We start from the raw sequence: 22,325 nt of genomic DNA, 5'->3' as shown, positions 1-22,325 counted from the left end.
AATAAAAAAAAGAGCAATTAATCATGTGTGAAAGGTCCACAAGAAAACTGGCAAACCTCTTTTTGAACTCTTTAAATCATGTGCTTCCCTTCAGACAGTTCATCTTCAAACTAGAAATCCCACAATCAGATTACGATAAAAAAAAAAAAAAAAAGCATTTTTTTTTTTCTATTTAACAAACCGACTTGATAAAAATTTCCCAAGAAAATATCAGTTCCCATGAAACTCACTTCAGGTGATGTTCGACCCTTTTTCCCTTCCTCTATATAATAACGCTCCTCCTTCTTCCCTCTCCTAAGACCTCTCCTCTCTTCACACCTTTCTTCTTCACGTTCTACCACCAAACAAAATTCTCAGTGTCCATGGCTACTTGTATGGACACCTCTCAACTTTCCCAGGAGCCAAACAGGTCCACAATCGATGACCATGCATACGACTATGTCAAAACCTGTCGCCCAGTTTTTCTGATCATGTTTCTTGCTACCCTTCAACAAGAACCACACAAAACCATGCCCCCGCGTGGGGTTTAACAATCATGATAATCGGGATCGTGATGATCAAGATCTATGGCTGAAATGCTAGATGAAGCAAGATCAGAACGTCGAACAAGAGCCCATCTTGTCAAACTACTACTCTTTCACTTCATTTGTCGCTATCACTCGAAGCGCTTTGGCGAATCTTCTTTCCATCAAACTGAGCATTTTCAAGTCTCCCTGAAGGTACTTTGTATGATATTTTCACAGGCGGGCTTGTAGAGGATCAAGAAACCCTCGTTAGAGCTGTGAAAGCTGATTTGAGAGCGTTAAAGATGAGAGACCCCGCTTGCATAAGTTATGTGCATTGCTTGTTGAATTTCAAAGGGTTTTCCTCGCATGTCGGCGCATAGAATTGGGCATAAACTTTGGTCCCAGGCCGAAAAGTCTTGGCCTTGTTGATACAAAACCGGGTTTCTGAAGTTTTCCGCAGTTGATATTCATCCTGAGCAAAAATGGGAAGTGGATTTTGTTTGATCACGCCACTGGAGTTTGTGATTGGAGAACGGCTGTGATTGGTGACAATGTTTCGATTTTGCATATTGACATTGGGGAAACTGGAAGGCGTCTGGTGACAGGCATCCGAAAATTGGTGATGGGGTTTTGATTGGCGCGGGGACTGTTATTTTGGGGAACATTAGATTGGTGAGGGGGCGAAAATTGGGGCGGGTTCGGTTGTGTTAAATTGTGCCGGCGAGAACTACGCTGTTGGTAACCCGGCTAGATTGGTTTGGGGGGAAGGAGAATCCAACTAGGCTTGATAAGATTCCTAGTTTACAATGGATCAAACTTCGCATATTCATTAATGGTCTGATTATGTTATATAGAGGGCTCCTTTTGTAGCTTGTTTGTGGTTTTTTAGTGAGAACTGAAGTTCTCCTATACCAACAGAAGAATTTGAGGATCATATATGGATGATATGTAGTACTTTTGATGTAATTACATTGATAAATAAGATTTGTGTGGGCATTTTTCTCTTGTGTTCTTGGTATGTTTGTTGTAATTTGCTTGTTTGTTTACCAGAATATGCATTTTTAGTTATGGAACTTTTGTAGTGACTGTGGGAGCTCTGTTTTAGAAGCAGAGAGCTCTGTTTCAGAAGCAGAGCACCAGAATCCTTGAGTTGAAAACAAAAATGTAGGCTGCAGATATTTTTGAGAATGAAAATAATTCTAACTCTACTAGAGATTTCATCAATCTTTCACCACTTTTACTAGGACAATGTTCTGGTCTTTACATTTTGTAACCCCCAGAGGCAGGGGAGGGCAAATATTAGTCAAAAACAACTAGAAAAAACTGTTCTTTTGCTATAATTATTTCAGTGTAAAATTTTAAGTTCAGACTTCATTTCATCACCACCACAAAATTCTTTGCTTAAGTAGTGGTACTAGCAACTCATGGTTAGTTTCTGAAGTAGGAGTTAAGCGTGCAAACGAGCAGACTACCTTTCATCCGATTGATTGATTAAAAATCCTGTGTTGTAATTAATATATGGGAAATTGCACTCACAGCCTTGATTTAGTGAAAATTATCTGGACCTACAGTTTTTAGCATGTCGCAGATGATTGATGAACAAAACTTTGGTTTTGTGTCAAACACTGTTGTTTCTTCAGTGATTCTTCACCATAAACTTCAATGGACATAATGTAAATTACTCAGGCATCGTCTTCCCTCAAAACATTCACCCTTTTCTTTCTGTCTCTTCCTCATCAAAGTCTAAAGACTGACAACAAAATATGATTCTATATGTCATTTAGATATGCTAATCAAGTAATGAAAACTCTTGATCTTAACTTTGCTCAAATGGTGTTTTCTCTTTCTTCTGCCTGGCCATTACTTACGTTCCACAGACAGTGTCCTTTCACCACATGGAGCTATTGGAAAAGCTAGGAAAATTTCATAAATCAACTTCTTAGTCCAAAGTCTAGCAATTGTTTCATATTAATCCGTGAAGGAGCAGGATTTAATGTTGATGGTTGTTTTCCGCCTTCAAAATTCTTGAAAATTATGCAGGAGAAGGAGCACACTTGAGAGGGTTAATAAGAAAACTGATAGAATGCTTCACAAACACAGACAATGAGAATGGTTGTCAGGATGATCATGAGATGTGTTTGCTAGAAGTCCCTTTGAATTTGCAGAAGCATTCAGGATCTTGAAGCATGAAACAACAGAAGGGTTTCTTTGATGGGATGTTTGAATCTTTTTTTAAAACAGGAGCTGAAAGGTATCGTATGTTATAGCTCATCTTAAGCTTCAACTTAGCTGCTACTGTCACTTCCTCATCGTTATTTAAAAAACTGGGATTTGGGACATAGCTCATACAATCTACTTGAAGACACATGACCTATGTATCGTCCTTTGAAGGCATATGTATTAGAATTGTTATTGGATAATTAGTCCTTATAAGGTGGGTGGCGGGGAAAAACTATAAATTGAGCCAATTCCCTTCATTTTACAGTGAGAAAGGGCGATAAATTGAACCAATTTCCTTCGTTTTATTGACAAAGACAACTCAATTTTGAGAGAGAGTTAATAAAAGCTTCTCATTTCAGCCCTCTTTATTATGCTCTTTTTTTCACAATCCCTTTTAGTTTATTTTGTTACAATTACACCACTAAGATTATAACAGGATTCAGTTATATTACATTGAATACTCTAACTAATAGATGTATTCTTCTTCTGAAGGTTCAATAGTATTCTAGAGGTCGACTACTTCTTTTGATCAAACTCAGGTTCGAATTCATTTATTTTTTTTAATAGACCAATTAATTGGCACATTTCACTTGCTAGAATTTTTAATTTTTTTTTTATGTTAATTTTATTATAATTTTTATTCCCGTAGGTTAAGTATGTTATAATTTAATAGATCAAGCTCTTAATGCTGAAACAGTTTTGTTTTCATTATCATCTCCTCTAAACAATGCTATGGAGGTTTGAAAGGTACAAGGTATCACAATATTTATAGAATAATCTAAACTAAAATCATTAATTAAATATGTAATTAATTAGTGTTATATATATATATATTGATTATACTTTTAATGTGTATCACAAAATTTATAGAATAATCAAAATAAACATTAATTAAATATGTAATTAATCAGTGTTATATATTATATAATTAATTAGTGTTATATATATATATATATATCTTGATTATACCTTTTAATATGTATCACAATATTTATAGAATAATCTAAATAAAATCCTTAATTAAATATGTAATTAATCAGTGTTATATATATATATATATATATTATTAGTGTTATTAATATATTGTTATACCTTTTAATATGTATCACAATATTTATAGAATCTAAAATAAAATCATTAATTAAATATGTATATTAACAGTGTTGTATATATATATATAATTAATTAGTGTTATATTATATTATTGATTATACCTTTTAATATGTATCACAATATTTATAGAAAATCTAAAATAAAATCATAATTAAATATAATTAATTAGTGTTATATATATATATTGATTCAAAAATGCTATATCCACCGAAAAAATTGCATCGAAAATTGCAACCGAAACAGGTGAAGCTTCTTTTCCTCTATCAGGAAGCCAAAAATGCTAAACCAAAATAAAAAAAAAAAAAAAAATGTCTTTCATGCTTTTGGCACAACCCTGTTGCTTTTTTGACGCCACTTCTTCTTCTTCATGGCCTTCCATGACTTCTTCGTTGACTCCCTCCATCAAATCTGTTGTGCTTTTTTTGACGACACTTCTTCTTCTTCATGGCCTTCCATGCTTCTTCTTCATTGACTCCCTCCATCAAATCTTCACTTGGGTCATCTAAATCTCCCTTTTTGCAGCATGAAGGTAATTTTTTAGCAGTTAATGAGAAGAAGTGGGTGCGTTTTGGGTTGTGCGAAAGCGTGAAAAGCTGTAGAGAAAGAAGGTAGAGGAAGGCATAGAAGAAGCCATTGGTTATGAGCTTTGAAACACCGTCGGGTGACTTGCAGAGGTTATGGAGATGATAAGTTAGGACTTGAAGCTTGAAGCTTTTTAATTAGAGTAGGGACGCTCGTCCAAAAAAAAAGGATGGTTGTCCTTACACAATGGACGGGTGTCCCATTTGGAATGGACGCCCGTCCATTCCAGTTTTTTTTTTAAATTTTTATATTTTAAAAAAAATTTAATAATGTTAATATGTTGAATGTTTTGAGTCAGGAGACATGTAGCCGGTATAAAATTTTAGTGTAAAACCCCGATATCTGTAACTGGATTGATTAGATTATTTATAACCTTTTAATGTGTTTTGTTATTCCCGGTCTTATTTTAGTCTAGCCAATGTTGCAGAGAGCTCAAGACGGAGAAGTGGGGTCCGTTTGACACACTTTTTTCCCCTATCATATCCTAAGGTTATATATATATACACACACACACCTTTTACTGTGTTTGTTTTTTTTTCCCCTATCATATCCTAAGGTTTATATATATATATATATATATATATATATATATACACACCTTTTACTGTGTTTGTTTTCATTATTATTTTAGTCCAATTATATCATATTCAACTCAAACATTAACAATTATATTTCTCAATAAAATTTTTAACATGAACAAAAACACTCTTACCTATCCAAGCCACTATCACCCCCCAGTAGCCACTGTTACCGGCATTGTAACGACGCACGATCGGCTAGATTTGGCCGATCGTACGCCGATATGTCTATTTTCGACCAGATTCCCCATGGATTTGGCTGAAAACAGCCAGATCTACGACCAAAGATCTGACCATTGACGATGGTCATATCTTGACCGTCGTTGATGGCTAAACAACATCCATATCTTGGTTATCGTTGACAACCAGATATCTTGACCGTTGTTTGGTTGTCAACGGCTAGATCTGTGGCTGTAGATTTGACCCTTTTTGACCAGATCCATAGTGGATTTGGCTAAAAAACGCTAGATCGACGCATGACCGGCCAGATCCAGCCAGTTGCACACTATTTCGGCAGATTCTGACCACCTTTTGATGGTGGTGGCTAGCTATTGGCAATAAATAGATGGATGGGTGGGGGTATTTTTATCAAATTTTAAACTTTATTATGGAAGATGTTTAGTTAAATTAACAAACCTGTGGAGTTAAAAATAATCTAAATATTTTCAGAAAATGCTATTCATAAATGTACCAAAAACTTCTTATAATCTTATGCTATTTTCCAGAAATGTTATTCTAAATAACTAACAAAATGGAGCCCACATTTTTATAGGATAATCCAAAGAGAACCATCAAATGTAATATGGCATAGTGCCGTATTTTTGGATCATCTTCTGCCAACGCTCATGGAACTCTAAATTCCCTATTTTTGGATCCTATTTACCATCTTCATCTTCACCTTCCTTGCATTCATGGATTTTAGAACCAAGAAATCAAGTTTAAGATTACCCATGGAAGCTGCCACTTTTGGGAAATATTCACCAATTGATTGGCTCTTCGCCCCATTGGCCGGTTATGCACTTACAACTCGGCCAAGTTTCAGCTGTTGTTATTTCTTCACCCGAAGCTGCTCCAGAAGTGCTTAAAACTAATGATATTAACTTCGCTCAAAGGCCTGTTGTTCTTGCTGCAGATATTTGAAGTTATGGTTGCGAAGACATCGTGTTTTCGCCTCATGGAAACTACTGGCAACAGCTACAAAAGATGTGCGTAACTCGGCTCCTATCTCCCAAATTTGTGCAATCTTTTAGAACAATCGGGGAAGAGGAGGTATCAAACCTCGTTCGTTTGTGTTCTTCAAGAGCAGCAGGCATGATCAATATTAGCAAGGAAATTTTCAATGACACTTGACATAACAACGAGAGCGGTGTTTGGTGGAAAAGTGAAACATAAAGAGGAGTTCTTAGGTGCTATTGAAGAAGCATTAATAGAGTTGGGTTGAGGTTTCAGTGCAACCGATATGTTTCCTTCCTTCAAATTTGTTGACTCTATCAGTGGGGTGAAGAGCAAACTTGAGAAGATTCATCATACAATTGATGGAATGTTTGATAGTATGACCAATGAGCGTATAAGAAGAAAGGCAGGAACTAAGAGGGATGAGAGTGAAGAGGATGATGATGATTGTAAAGATTTGTTAGACATTCTTTTGAATTACAGAAGCATGGAGACCTTGGACTTTCTTTAACGACAATATCAAAGCCGTTCTCATGGTTAGTGTCCATCTTCTTTTCATATTAGATTTTGTATAAGTTCTTTTCTTTATGTTTATACGATAATTCTGTAGTTCAAACGTACTAATATAATTTTGTCAGGACTATACATGTATACCGTTGGATCTGAGCTATAAAATATAATCACAGTCCAATGAGAAGAATGAATCAACAATTGAGACGTGAGCGATTCTGGACACTCTACACTTTTTGAAGGAATGTAGATGTAAAAATCTACCTGTACGGAAGGGGGGTCTGATCCCGTGAGGTTGAGGCCACTAGCGATCCGCTGCACCTGCACACGTAGAGAAACACACGCGTGAAGCCAACGGAAAACACCGGGGTGGTGTTTACTATAGGCACTCCGACGCTCAAGTCAGCAAGGCTAAGAGAGCCTAATATAGTGAGGGTTAGGGAGTAGAGGTTACCAGAAGTCTAGTCGGGGACTGTGACTACGACGGTGATGTGGAGCTCTCAAGTCAGAGCTTTCAGTGTGAAGGTGTAATGTCATCTGTCCTTTGTGAGAGGGCTGGCCTATGCTTATATAATGGTAGTCTGGTCTCCCAATCCTGGTAGAAGTAGGAGTCCTAGTATGACTCTGATGCAAACCCTAGAAGAATTAGGGTCGTGGTAAGCTGTCTTACCAATGTCAGGATAGGAAGGTGATTCTGATTAGGAGAGTAACTCCGAGTAGGAAAGTGATCAGGAATAGGAAGGTGACCTTGAATGGGAGATTGATCATGAGTAGGAAAGTATTCTTAGGGGGTTGTGGGCTCTGGATTCGCCCATGGACCTAGAAAATGGACTGGAATTAGGAGGCTCGTGCCCACGTGATTTGGACTGGCTATATCTTATACCGAATGGGCCTAATCTGGTTGGGTCATATCGGGATTGGGCCTGACTTCTTCTTCAGTGTCGAGCCCGTTTTCCTATTCGGGCCAAGGATGGTTTTTGGCCCTAACANAAATGGAGCCCACATTTTTATAGGATAATCCAAAGAGAACCATCAAATGTAATATGGCACAGTGCCGTATTTTTGGATCATCTTCTCCTAACGCTCATGGAACCCCAAATTCCCTATTTTTGGATCCTATTTACCATCTTCACCTTCCTTGCATTCATGGATTTTAGAACCAAGAAATCAAGTTTAAGATTACCCATGGAAGCTGCCACTTTTGGGAAATATTCACCAATTGATTGGCTCTTCGCCCCATTGGCCGGTTATGCACTTACAACTCGGCCAAGTTTCAGCTGTTGTTATTTCTTCACCCGAAGCTGCTCCAGAAGTGCTTAAAACTAATGATATTAACTTCGCTCAAAGGCCTGTTGTTCTTGCTGCAGATATTTGAAGTTATGGTTGCGAAGACATCGTGTTTTCGCCTCATGGAAACTACTGGCAACAGCTACAAAAGATGTGCGTAACTCGGCTCCTATCTCCCAAATTTGTGCAATCTTTTAGAACAATCGGGGAAGAGGAGGTATCAAACCTCGTTCGTTTGTGTTCTTCAAGAGCAGCAGGCATGATCAATATTAGCAAGGAAATTTTCAATGACACTTGACATAACAACGAGAGCGGTGTTTGGTGGAAAAGTGAAACATAAAGAGGAGTTCTTAGGTGCTATTGAAGAAGCATTAATAGAGTTGGGTTGAGGTTTCAGTGCAACCGATATGTTTCCTTCCTTCAAATTTGTTGACTCTATCAGTGGGGTGAAGAGCAAACTTGAGAAGATTCATCATACAATTGATGGAATGTTTGATAGTATGACCAATGAGCGTATAAGAAGAAAGGCAGGAACTAAGAGGGATGAGAGTGAAGAGGATGATGATGATTGTAAAGATTTGTTAGACATTCTTTTGAATTACAGAAGCATGGAGACCTTGGACTTTCTTTAACGACAATATCAAAGCCGTTCTCATGGTTAGTGTCCATCTTCTTTTCATATTAGATTTTGTATAAGTTCTTTTCTTTATGTTTATACGATAATTCTGTAGTTCAAACGTACTAATATAATTTTGTCAGGACTATACATGTATACCGTTGGATCTGAGCTATAAAATATAATCACAGTCCAATGAGAAGAATGAATCAACAATTGAGACGTGAGCGATTCTGGACACTCTACACTTTTTGAAGGAATGTAGATGTAAAAATCTACCTGTACGGAAGGGGGGTCTGATCCCGTGAGGTTGAGGCCACTAGCGATCCGCTGCACCTGCACACGTAGAGAAACACACGCGTGAAGCCAACGGAAAACACCGGGGTGGTGTTTACTATAGGCACTCCGACGCTCAAGTCAGCAAGGCTAAGAGAGCCTAATATAGTGAGGGTTAGGGAGTAGAGGTTACCAGAAGTCTAGTCGGGGACTGTGACTACGACGGTGATGTGGAGCTCTCAAGTCAGAGCTTTCAGTGTGAAGGTGTAATGTCATCTGTCCTTTGTGAGAGGGCTGGCCTATGCTTATATAATGGTAGTCTGGTCTCCCAATCCTGGTAGAAGTAGGAGTCCTAGTATGACTCTGATGCAAACCCTAGAAGAATTAGGGTCGTGGTAAGCTGTCTTACCAATGTCAGGATAGGAAGGTGATTCTGATTAGGAGAGTAACTCCGAGTAGGAAAGTGATCAGGAATAGGAAGGTGGCCTTGAATGGGAGATTGATCATGAGTAGGAAAGTATTCTTAGGGGGTTGTGGGCTCTGGATTCGCCCATGGACCTAGAAAATGGACTGGAATTAGGAGGCTCGTGCCCACGTGTTTTGGACTGGCTATATCTTATACCGAATGGGCCTAATCTGGTTGGGTCATATCGGGATTGGGCCTGACTTCTTCTTCAGTGTCGAGCCCGTTTTCCTATTCGGGCCAAGGATGGTTTTTGGCCCTAACAGTTTGCCCCCCACTCTCTGAGTTAAGAGTTTCTTAAGTCAGAGTAGGAAGCAATCGATGGGCACTCGATCTCCCTTCTTGGACGGTCGATTGTCGGCGTAGCTGACTAGTTTGATGTAGGTGATTCGTAGTTGAGGGTCGTTCGGTATCAAAGCTGATCCGAAATATGCAGTCACCCCAAGAGGGTGTGCCCGATCGGTGTGAAGGGTCGAAGGGACTGAGATAACGAGACTTCTGGGGCTCACGTGCTCGTTCGGTGTGTCCTGCTGACTGGAGAAGTGAACTAAAATCCCATGACAGGGGTATCCGCTCGGTATGTCGGGTCGAATGAGTTGGAGACGATGTTAAATTAAAGGTTCATTCAGTTGGGGTACTCGGGTGATCGAATGGGATGGAATCGGCTCGACTGGTTTGTTGGACCGTAAGACTTGCACTTGTGACTCCATGGCGCTTTTTACTGGATGCCAAAGGGCCAAACAAAATACGCAAACATTTGACCCATGGCTTCCCACTCGTCTGCTATGGAAGACTGAATGGACGAGGCCCCTTAGCTTGATCACCTCGAGGGTGAACAAGTGCGAGACTGCTCCTAGCCGATCACCCAGATTTGGAGAATCTCCTAGACGTGAAGCATGGGAGTGTAAGCTTCGTTGCGGGAGCCAACCTGTTGCAATGTGCTGGCTCGGTTGGGTAGGAAGGGCGATTGAATCTTTTAGACAGGTTAAGTCTGTGTGTTGATCGGTGGTGGGGGGCGGGGGGAGTGGTGATAGTCAAAGTTTGAAAAGACTAGGTTGGTCGGTGGCATAGGGAGAGTGGTGATCCAATACTTGGTTCCTGGGGAGGATGGAGTTGAGTCGGTCGGTCGGTCGAGTGGAGTAGTGATCCAATACTTCGTTCCTGGGGAGGTAGGATGGTGGAGTTGAGTCGGTCGGTCGGTCGGGTGGAGTGGAGATCCAATACTTGGTTCTTGGGGAGGATGGTGGAGTTGAGTCGGTCGGTTGGGTAGAGTGGACATCTAATACATGGTTCTTGGGGAGGATGGAGTTGAGTCGGTCGGTCGGTCCGGTAGAGTGGACATCCAATACATGGTTCTTGGGGAGGATGGTGGAGTTGAGTCGGTCGGTCGGTCGGGTAGAGTGGACATCTAATACATGGTTCTTGGGGAGGATGGAGTTGAGTCGGTCGGTCGGTCCGGTAGAGTGGACATCCAATACATGGTTCTTAAGAAGTGAGGATGGAGTGGAGTCGGTTCGTCGGGTAGAGTGAAGGTCCAATACTTGGTTCTTGGGGAGTGATGATAGAGTTGAGTCGGTCGGTCGGGTAGAGTGGACATCCAATACATGGTTCTTGGGGAGTGAGGATGGAGTGGAGTCGGTCCGTCGAGTAGAGTGGAGGTCCAATACTTGGTTCTTGGGGAGTGATGGTTGAGTTAAGTCGGTCGGTCAGTCGGTCGGTCCGGTAGAGTGGACATCTAATACATGGTTCTTGGGGAATGAGGATGGAATAGAGTCGGTCCGCTGGGTAGAGTGGAGGTCCAATACTTGGTTCTTGGGAAGTGATGGTGGAGTTGAGTCGGTCGGTCGGTCGGGTAGAGTGGACATCCAATACATGGTTCTTGGGGAGTGAGGATGGAGTTGAGTCAGTCGGTCGGTCGGTCGGTCCGGTAGAGTGGACATCCAGTACATGGTTCTTGGGGAGTAAGGATGGAGTAGAGTCGGTCCGTCGGGTAGAGTGGAGGTCCAATACTTGGTTCTTGGGGAGTGATGGTAGAGTTGAGTTGGTCCATCGGGTAGAGTGGAGGTCCGTGGATTTAGCAGGGTCAATCCGAAAGTGTAAATCCGTGGATCGAGTGGGGTCGATCCGAAGGTGTAAATTCATGGATCGAGTAGGGTCGATCCGAAGGTGTAAAACTGTGGATCGAGCAGGGTTGATCTGGAGGTGTAAGCCTGTGGATCGAGCAGGGCCGATCCAAAGGTGTAGATCCGTGGATCGAGCAAGGTAGATCCGAAGGTGTAAATCCGTGGATCGGGCAGGGCCGATCCGAAGGTGTAAATCCGTGGATCGGGCAGGGCCGATCCGAAGGTGTAAATCCGTGGATCGAGCAGGGCCGATCCGAAGGTGTAAATCCGTGGATCGGGCAGGGCCGATCCGAAGGTGTAAATCCATGGATCGGGCAGGGTCGATCCAAAGGTGTAGATCCATGGATTGAGCAGGGTCAATCCGAAGGTGTAAATCCGTGGATCGAGCAGGGTCGATCCGAGGGTCTAAATCCGTAGATTGAGCAAGGTCAATCCGAAGGTGTACGTACGTTGATCGGGTTGGGCCGATCTGAAGGTGTCGTCGTGAATCGAGCAGGGTTGATTCGAAGGTGTACGTACGTTGATCGGGCAAGACCGATTTGAAGGTATCCATACGTTCATCCGGCAGGGCCGATTTGAAGGTGTCCATACGTTCATCGGGCAGGGCCGATTTGAAGGTGTCCGTACGTTTATCGGGCAATGCCGATTTGAAGGTGTTCGTACGTTCATCGGGCAGGACTGATTTGAAGGTGTCCGTACGTTCATTGGGCAAGGCCGATTTGAAGGTGTCCGTACGGTTATCGGGCAAGGCCGATTTGAAGGTGTCCGTACGGTTATCGAGCAGGGCCGATTTAAAGGTGTCCGTACGTTCATCGGGCAGGACCGATTTGAAGGTGTTCGTACGTTTATCGGGCATGACCGATTTGAAGGTGTCCGTACGTTTATCGGGCAAGGCCGATTTGAAGGTGTAAGTAATTCATTGATCGGCGTAGATTTGGAGACGAAAACTTCTGAATAGCACTTCATTAAATATTTGGCCATGAGGCCGACTGTCTAAGAGGCAGTCGATAGGCCCACTCATCTTTTTTTTTTAAAATGAAAAAATGAAAAACGAAAAAAAGACAAGGTTCACCTAGAAGTAGTAGCGTTTGAGGTGAACGACATTCTAACTGTTGTTGATGTCTTTGCCCTCGGGGGTCTGGAGTTTGTAGGCACCATTCCCTGCTTTTTTGGTGACCTTGTAGAGCCTACAATCGATCTGAGCTCTAGCCTCCTGTCGTTCTGCATTCAGTCATACCTAGCGTGAATTGCCTGATTCATCTCATCTTCCTCCCACCTTATTTGAATCGTTGCTCTGGCCAAGGCGTCTTCTATCGTGGTGCAACCTAGCTTCGTCAGTTCTTTGTATAGTTCACCATGCGGGAGGAGACCTTTTTTGAAGGCGTCTATGGCTGTCTTAGGGTTACATGAAGGGATGGAAATCTTCTCTTTGTTGAATCTGTTGACATACTCTCTCAGTGGCTCTCCCCTCCTCTGGTATACTTTGTATAGATCGGCTGACAGCTTCTTGAGTTTCTTGCTGCTGGCGAACTGCTCCACAAAGGTGTCGGTGAGCTGAGCGAATGAGTCGATGGAACCGTTCGGGAGATTTGTGTACCACTGGAGTGCTGGACCCGATAAGCTTGAACCAAAACTCTTACACATGCAGGCTTCCCTCAACGCTTGGGGTATTGAGACAGTGAACATCCGCTACTTGTACGAGGCTATGTGATCATCTGGGTTGGTTGTGCAGTCGTAGGGTTTCATGTTGGGAATGGTGAATTTCTGGGGCATGTCAGCCAAGACGATCTCATCCACAAAGGGTGAATCGGCGTAACAATGGGGTTTGCTCTTCTTGGTTGGGACCGGCATTCCTGGAATGCGTCTCATCACTGCCTCGACATCGGCCAGCCTCTTGGCCAGTACTTGTTCCATAGGAGAGGGGGATACTACCGAATCAAGGAGGATACTACCGGATCATCTCGTCTTACTGGGTCTACTATTGCATTCGTTCTCAGCACCTTCCGTTGGGTCATCCCTCGGGGGGCGGTCTGATAAATCATTCCGTCGTGCATTCCTTGGTAGCATGGATCTTCGTTCATTCCTTCCAGTTGGATGACTCCTATTGTCATTGTTCTATTATTCCACCCTACATGAATGGTCAGGGGAGTCGTCTGGTAGTCGTTCAGTCCATCAGGATGGATGAGCTCGAGTGCTAGAGTTGGTTTGGTTTGGCCGTTCAACCCGCGAGGGTGAGCCGAGCTGAATGGGGTTTGTGTTTCGGTTGTTGACTGGAGGTGGAGCGGGACGGTAAGGATGGGTTGGTCTTGCAGATGCGGGCTTTCTGTTACTGGATCGTCTTGGTCACGGGGCTGGGATGGATCGGCTGGATAGTGTTCTGTTGGCATATCTTTGTCCCCATTAGTCAAAACGGAGTCGTCGAGCGCCAGTGCACTTAACGGACGGGGCCCTTTACCGGAGGCCGAGGGGCGATGCTCTGGTGTGGAGAGAGGTTGCCTAGATGGGATAAGGGCGCGGAACCGATTGGGGGGTACTTGGTTGGGCAGAAACTCGAGATCATAGAATTGACTTACTTTCTCTTTTAAAGACTAGTTTTCAGCCCTAATGGATGCGTTTTCGGCTTCCAGCGCGGCCACCTTGTCCGAGTTTTGTTGTATGAGAGCGGTCAAAGCCTCCAGTCTGGCCTCGAGGCCAGAGTTAACGTTGTTGGGATTGTCAGCCATGGAATATTCCTCCATGTAGCAAGGTTCGTCAAGCCGAATGATTGTTAGAGGCCCCACGGTGGGCGCCAAACTGTAGACGTAAAATTCTACTTGTACGGAAGGGGGGTCTGATCCCGTGAGGTTGAGGCCACTAGCGATCCGCTACACCTGCACACGTAGAGAAACACACGCGTGAAGCGAACGAGAAACACCGGGGTGGTGTTTGCTGTAGGCACTCTGACACTCAAGTCAGCAAGGCTAAGAGAGGCTAATATAGTGAGGGTTAGGGAGTAGAGGTTACCGGAAGTCTAGTCGGGGACTGTGACTACGACGATGATGTGGAGCTTTCAAGTCAGAGCTTTCAGTGTGAAGGTGTAATGTCATCTGTCCTTTGTGAGAGGGCTGGCCTTTGCTTATATATTGGTCGTCTGGTCTCCCAATCCTGGTAGAAGTAGGAGTCCTAGTATGACTCTGATGCAAACCCTAGAAGAATTAGGGTCGTGGTAAGCTGTCTTACCAATGTCTGGATAGGAAGGTGATTCTGATTAGGAGAGTAACTCCGAGTAGGAAAGTGATCAGGAATAGGAAGGTGACCTTGAATGGGAGATTGATCATGAGTAGGAAAGTATTCTTAGGGGGTTGTGGGCTTTGGATTCGCCCATGGACCTAAGAAATGGACTGGGATTAGGAGGCTCGTGCCCACGTGGTTTGGGCTGGCTATATCTTATACCGAATGGGCCTAATCTGGTTGGGTCATATCGGGATTGGGCCTGACTTCTTCTTCAGTGTCGAGCCCGTTTTCCTATTCGGGCCAAGGACGGTTTTTGGCCCTAACAAGGAACTGGAGCTAGAATTGAAACCGAAATAAGAACCGAAATCGGTCGATTTCTAAGATTTAGAACTAGAACCGAAATCGACTGGTTCCGGTTCCTAGAAAACTGTAACCAGAACCTGAAACATAGGTTTTGGTTTTGGATACCTTGGTTAATTTCAATTGCCCTGTACTTTTTATTAAAGCCAACTACACCGTAAAAGTTTACAAAAATTATAATTCAATCCCAATTCCTATTTGGGTACCCGGGCCTTGGTTCCCATTCCCGATTCTAGCACTATAAGAACCAAAACTGGACCCGAGAATTCCTGATTTCATTTTTCTATAACAGATATGGTTTTACCCTTTATCCATGCTCACTCCTTGTAAAATTAATATAGACGTCCTAACTAATATATATCATATTTATCAAACTTTATTTTATTTTTTGTAGAATATATTATATATATAATATTATTATATAATATATATATATATATATATATCTATATATATATTAATGCTTTTAGTCACGCAACTTTCTGAATTATAATTAACTATATTTGTACATCATGGGAAGAAATTAATGATTAATAGTTTGACGCAAGTTTTTCAGCCCTATTATTGCAGGACATCTTTACTGCCGGGAGCGGTCCAACATCTACAACTGCAGAATGGGCAATGTCAGAGTTTAGTGATGACAAGGAGTTTGATATTTTCAGATTACACCCTCCTGAAAAGGTCAAACTTTACTTAGTATTAGCCGGTTTGGGCTTGTTTTTAAAGCTCAATCTCGGATACGGGTTGAATTTGGGTATATCTTCTAGCCCGACCCAGCTTAATTCAATAATTTTAGTATTAATTTTATTAAATTACTCTTATACTATATATTTAATTACAATATTATTTTACATATATCTACCATTTTTTTTCAAACCATCATCTCATCCTATTTGGTGAGTATTCAAAAAATAAATTAATATTTAAAAACTGTTTCTAGAATTAAAAATATAAAATAATTAAAATTTATTAATATTTAAAAATTTACAATATAAAAAGGGGTAGGCTTGGGTCAGATATGAGGTTATAAAAAACCTGTTAGGCCGGGCTTGAACTTTACCTGTCATACCTGTGACAGGCTTAGACCGGGCTGGACCTTTGTCATGAGGTTGGATTTGGGCCTGGACCAAGGGGTACCTAGTCTCGGTCCGGCCCATTGCCATCACTATCAGAGTTCATTAAAAATCCAAGTGTCATGGTAAAAGCACAAGCAGAGGTGAGGACGTCTTCGGTATGAAAGGAAAAGTTGCTGAAGAAAGGCTTCATGAATTGAAATATTTGAAGGCAGTAATCAAAGAAGTTATCAGATTACGCCCTGCTGGTCCCTTGCTTCCAAGGGAATGTAGGAAAAGCTGTGCGCTTTTCGCATATGAAATACCTGCCAAACATTGGAGCCAAGCTGAGAAGTTCTATCCTGAGAGATTTCTTGAGAGTTCAATTGATTAAAAGGGGGCTAATTTTGAATTCATCCCATTTGGAGGTGGGAGTAGAATTTGTGCTGGCATAGGATTTGCCGTAGCCAATATGGAGCTGCCACTTGCCCAGTTGCTATATCATTTCGATTGGAAACTTCCCAATGCGAAAAGCTAGAGGATCTTGACATGATTGAGGCTTTTGGTGCTACTGTGGGAAGAAAAAATGACCTGAAATTGGTTCCAAAGTCCGTATCATCCTCACCCTGTTGGCTGATAGGAGAAATTATATGCTATGATAAAAATGCATTATGATTCTCTTTAGAAGTAATGTGTTGTTGTTTTTTTTTTTTTTTTTTCGGTATTCAAGGATGTTTGGACTAACGTATGTGCACTTCAACTAGTCTCTTGTGACCTTGAAGTTAATGACTTAAGTTATGTATTGTTGCTTATACTAAGTATTTTTGAAGATGATCTAGAAGATATCACTAAGGGAACGAAGTTTGTGACTTATTGTAATAAGAGTTGATGTCTACGGGAATAAAAACTTACAAACTTTAATGGTATGAAGGTAATATCAACTAAGCTACGACCTCTCTGTATTATTTATATAAAATCATTAATCGGTTTGGAATATTGAATTTTTAATATGCGAATTAAGGGATGGACAATTAGTTGCTAATTTTAATTGTGCATTTTGTTTAAGCTAATGATTAGTTGAATGGTGTCTAATTTTGATTTCACATTTGTTAAGCTAATTGTATGGGCAAAAAATCGTCTTGGACCTAACGAGGCTCAATAATTAAATAAATATGTCACGACCCAAGGTCTTAACCTAATCTCGATTGGGCCTACGTTTAAAATTGCCTTGTGAACTGCCCACTTTATGAGTTGGGCTATCCTACGAGTTAAGCTAAATTAAGTTACTGGTCCATTAGCCTATAACAGTCCATAAATAAGAAATCAGAATCACATTCTATTTCCTCTTTTGTTAAGATCCTGAATCTTACCGAAATTAGTAAATTTAATCTGATAAAGGCAAGAAATTCTATTTATTTCTTGATAGTGATTATCTCCCAAAGTAGAACTTAGTGTCCTACTAGGATTCTAACCCCTTGGGTTCACTATATAAACAGAAGTCTGCCCTCTCATAAGGCGATCTCGAATATTCAATCTTGACTACTCAAATCACCTCTTTTCTCCTAAATTCTTGCTCCCGAGAATTCTACATCTTCGGCGTGGTCCTGGCCTCCGACAAGACTCTTTGTAATATTTCTTTCCCTAATTCTTATTAAATTATCTCTTTCAACCTTGTTGACTTGAGCGTCGGATTGTCTACGGCAAATACCACCCCGATGTTTTTCGTAAACTTCACGTTTGTCTTTTCGTGTGTGCAAGTCCACTAGATTGTTAGTGGTCTCAACCTCATGGGATCAAACCCTATTTCCATAATGGTAGATTTTTTGCATCTACACTAACCATTATATAATTGTTAGTTATTAAAACATATGAAGGATGATTATTATTATTATTATTATTTTTCTCTAAACTTAGGTTAAATCCATGTAATTTTCCTAAATTATTAAACCTTACGAGAGTTATCTCATGAATATTTTAGAAGATTCTTGTATACACTTTTTGGGTTTAAACAAGGGTTGTTAGGCCTGAAAACAACATCTCACATCACTTGGGAAGGAGAGGGTTGCCCTTAAGTAAGAGTTCTTGGGCTTGAAAATAAAACTATGAGAAGTTGAGTTTTGGAGTCGGGCTACCCTGGCTGTCCAAACGGATAATATCTTGAGAGTGTTGGGCCGGGGTGTTACAGTTAACTTATAATTATTGTTGTTACATGAAAAATTCTTGTTATTAGAAGAAAATGAACAAAATAGAAAAAGAATTCCCACAAGCTGAATTCATTCGAAGCAACTTGGAACAAATTTTGGAATGAAAAAAAGATTTCGCAGAGAAGGGTTTCTTATAGTATGGTAAATTTACAACAAAACAAAAAAAGAGAAAGGTGTCACTTACAATCTGTCTTAAAAGATTCTTTTACAGTTGGTAGAGCAGCCTTCGGTGAAAACTTGAAAGATCCTGAAGAGATCACATTCATCTGTTGTTCTTGAAAGTGTAAACTTGACAGGAGGTTTTATTTCACTGTTGAGGATTGTTTCATGGCTTCAAATTTCTTCAAATTCAGCAGTTTATGGAGTAAACTTCGGAGAGTTTATCAGAAAACTCTCAGAATTTAAAAGCTCCTATAAATTCTCTATGTTAAACATACTTTTTACTTTCTGAAAGAAGTTAAGGTGACAATTTTTTCTAATCATTGCAGACCTCTATACTTGAAAAATCTCTGATTTTGAATTTATTCCACTTGGAGCTGAAAAGTATCCATATTATAGCCCAATGCGCATCTTCAACCTAAGCCAATTGCTATATTTCTTTGATCTTCCCTTTGAGTAGAATCAACTGCATTTTTTTTTTTTTATACTAATAAATGGTTTGCGAAGGCGTTGCAAAATAAAGAATCCTTTATTATTTTTCAGCAATGTTCAATAAGATCACACATTAGGATCTAACACCCACCAAGTATAGTACTTAAGCTTGGGGGTTCGCTCACCTATCAAGCAGGTCTTTTGAGTTGAGCTCTCCTTTCAGTTTCAGTTCTAATATTGGTGCTTTTATTCAGAGTTAGCATGTGGAAAGACTTATTAGATTAAGGTGCAACGTCCTCTCCTTGGGAGTCAAGTCAATATCCATAGAGTGAAATTTGGAACCATTATATTCTAATCTATTTAATTAGAGAGCATATTCTTTGTTGAAATTCTGGGTCAATATTTCTCTTGGAAACTAGATAATTTGCATGACCATTAATTTAGGTTGTGTAAGCATGGATCACATTCTTAAATTTTTTTATGTTAAAAACGATTACATTACAATCTACGAAAAAAGATTATATTTAATTTAATATCTTTCATTGTGTCACAAGATTTACAGGATATAATAAAAAAAAATCATTCAATATTATTACTTAAAATAATATGAATGGCATGATAGAATTTGTATTGGTGAAATTGGTATTTTTTTTTTGATAGTATAACTGGCACCCTTCAAAGAAAGAGTAATATAGAATACATTGAGCTTGCATCAACCTTTTAGGATACTCAATAGGTAAATTTTAAGATAGAGATCTTTACAGAGCGAGTTTGTACAAATAATATTATTTTTTGCTTCACCAATTACCAATAATTGGAAGTTCAATACACAAGAACACATGGCTAATTTAATAATCCATTAATCTAGATTAAATATGTTATAAGCCGATAATATAGGATACATTCAGCTTGTATTCAGTGGCGGAGGCACCCAAGAAAGGAGTAATGTAAGATATCGATTCGTAGTTTTGACCTATTAAGCAGATTCTTCTTGTGACTGGATGACAAACCCTTTAACCATAATTTATGCTTAGGCTGACCTTGAGTGATTATGAAAAAAGTGGTTTGATGTTTACAGGAGAAGCTTAAAAGTTCATCCTTCTTAATTAATTTTTAAATCTACTTAAATATTTTATGTTAGTACTCCAACTGTACAAACGACAAATTCATTGATTATAAAATTAAAATCTAGTTGAAAAAAATCCGTTCTCTATGGTAAACAAAAATCATCTCTACGTTAAACAAAAAATTATTATTAAAAAACAAATAACTTGTATTAATAACATGACACTAATAAACGGGTTAAAAAGATATAAACCCCTTGAATATGATATAACAATAAAATCCCTTTATAGTTTTTTAAAGGACAAAACATCCATTGCTGTTAATGAATTGTTAGTAAGCTGTTAAAATTATTATGTTATAAGTTAGTGAATATTGTCAAATTGCCGTTTTATCGATTATTTTAATAAATGAAATGATTTGACAGTAAAAGAATTTCTGTTATTTCTTAAATATCAGGAGAATATTTATATTTTATCTAACCTAGGTTAATGTTATTAACTCCAAATAAAGTGTATAAATAACTGATACATCTATAGTGTGACCCAACAACAAAGTCGTGAAACCTCTCAATATCTCTACATCGATCATCATTTTCCAACTCTCATGGAGCTCCAAAACCCCTATTTTCTGATCCCACTTTCCATTTTATTCTTCACCTTCATTGCATTGAAGAATTCCATAACCAAGAAATCAATATTACCACCGGGGCCATGGAAGCTTCCAATTATTGGAAACATGCACCACTTCATTAATTGTGAGCCTCATCACAGGCTAAGAGACCTGGCGAAAAAACATGGTCCTCTTATGCACTTACAGCTCGGCGAAATTCCAACTCTTATTGTTTCTACGCCTGAAGCCGCTAGAGAAGTGCTGAAAAATAATGATATTAACTTCGCTCAAAGGCCTCCTCTTCTTTGTGCAGATGTTGTAGCTTATGGTTGCACAGATGTTGTGTTTTCACCATACGGAAACTACTGGCAACAGCTACGAAAGATGTGCATTACTCAGCTTATGACTCCCAAATCTGTGCAATCTTTCAGAGGAATCCGGGAAGAGGAGGTATCAAAATTCGTTAGTTTGTGTTCTTCAAGAGCTAAAGGAACGATCAATATTAGCAAGGGAATTTTTTCAATGATGTTTGACATCACAACGAGATCGGCGTTTGGTGAAATAATGAAAGATCAAAAGGCGTTCTTGGATGCCATTGAAGAAGGTTTAGAGGTGGGTGGAGGTTTCACTGTGGCTGATATGTTTCCTTCCTTCAAATATATTGACTATATCAGTGGGGCAAAGAGGAGACTTGAAGCGATTCATCGCAAAGTTGATGGAATGTTTGATGAAATGATTAATGAGCATAAAAATAAAAAGCCAGCCATGAAGAAAGATGAGGATGAAGAGGATCACAAAGATCTGTTAGATCTTCTTTTGGAAGCTCAAAAGAATGGAGACCATGAATTTACCTTAAGCAATGACAACATCAAAGCAGTTATCGTGGTTAGTGTTTCTATCTTCTTTTCACATCAGTTTCAGCATAATCATATGTTTCGGATCATTTGTTTCTGAATTATAATTGACCATATTTCTAACTTCTTCAGGACATTTTTACCGCTGGGAGTGATACATCAGCTTCAACTGTGGAATGGACAATGTCTGAATTGATAAAAAATCCAAGTGTGATGGCAAAAGCACAAGCAGAATTAAGAAATGTGTTTCGAATGAAAGGAACAGTTGATGAAGACGGCCTTCATGAATTAAAATATTTGAAGGCAGTAATCAAGGAATCTATGCGGTTACACCCAGCTGCTGCTTTGTTACTTCCAAGAGAATGTAGGAAAAGTTGTGAGATATTCGGATATGAAATACCTGTGAAGACCAGAGTTTTAGTAAATTCGTGGGCGATAGGGAGGGATCCAAATTACTGGAGCGAAGCTGAGAAGTTTAATCCTGAGAGATTTATTGAAAATGGATTTGACTACAAAGGGGCGCCTAATCTTGAGTTCATCCCATTTGGAGCTGGAAGGAGAGTTTGTCCTGGCATAGGATTCGCTATAGCCAATGTGGAGCTTCCACTTGCCCATTTGCTATATCATTTTGATTGGAAACTTCCCAATGGACAAAAGAATGAAGATCTTGACATGACTGACGTTTTTGGTCTTACAGTGGGAAGAAAAGATGACCTAATCTTGGTTCCAATTCCTCATCTCCCTCAGCCTGTTGGCTAATTGGAGAAATTTTATATATTCTTAATTTAATGATTATTTATATTGCACTAAGCATGAAGAGTGTAACCGAACTATGTACCTTGCTCAATATAGTTAATCATATCCTTCCATATTCCTCTTCATTTGATAAGCTAGATCCTTCCAAGCTCACTCCTTTGGTTTGCTCATTAA

At 39.9% G+C, this 22,325-nt stretch overlaps 1 protein-coding gene and 2 pseudogenes across 1 annotated transcript; all 3 read left to right on the top strand.

Annotated features, from left to right (window-relative positions):
• Positions 1-312: 312 nt before the first annotated feature.
• LOC116139977 lies at positions 313-1,360 on the top strand (annotated as a pseudogene).
• Positions 1,361-13,265: 11,905 nt separating this feature from the next.
• LOC116139862 lies at positions 13,266-16,747 on the top strand (annotated as a pseudogene).
• Positions 16,748-20,667: 3,920 nt separating this feature from the next.
• Positions 20,668-22,154, top strand: LOC116139861 (premnaspirodiene oxygenase-like). Its single transcript, XM_031425498.1, has 2 exons — positions 20,668-21,426; positions 21,528-22,154. The coding sequence occupies exons 1-2, from the start codon at positions 20,668-20,670 to the stop codon at positions 22,152-22,154; spliced, it is 1,386 nt and encodes a 461-aa protein (XP_031281358.1).
• Positions 22,155-22,325: the final 171 nt, after the last annotated feature.

The sequence above is a fragment of the Pistacia vera genome, unplaced genomic scaffold, assembly GCF_008641045.1.
Source record: "Pistacia vera cultivar Batoury unplaced genomic scaffold, PisVer_v2 Contig36, whole genome shotgun sequence".
Taxonomy (NCBI): domain Eukaryota; kingdom Viridiplantae; phylum Streptophyta; class Magnoliopsida; order Sapindales; family Anacardiaceae; genus Pistacia; species Pistacia vera.
The sequence above is the reverse complement of the archived record's forward strand: the minus strand, read 5'-3'. Positions and strand labels throughout refer to the sequence as shown.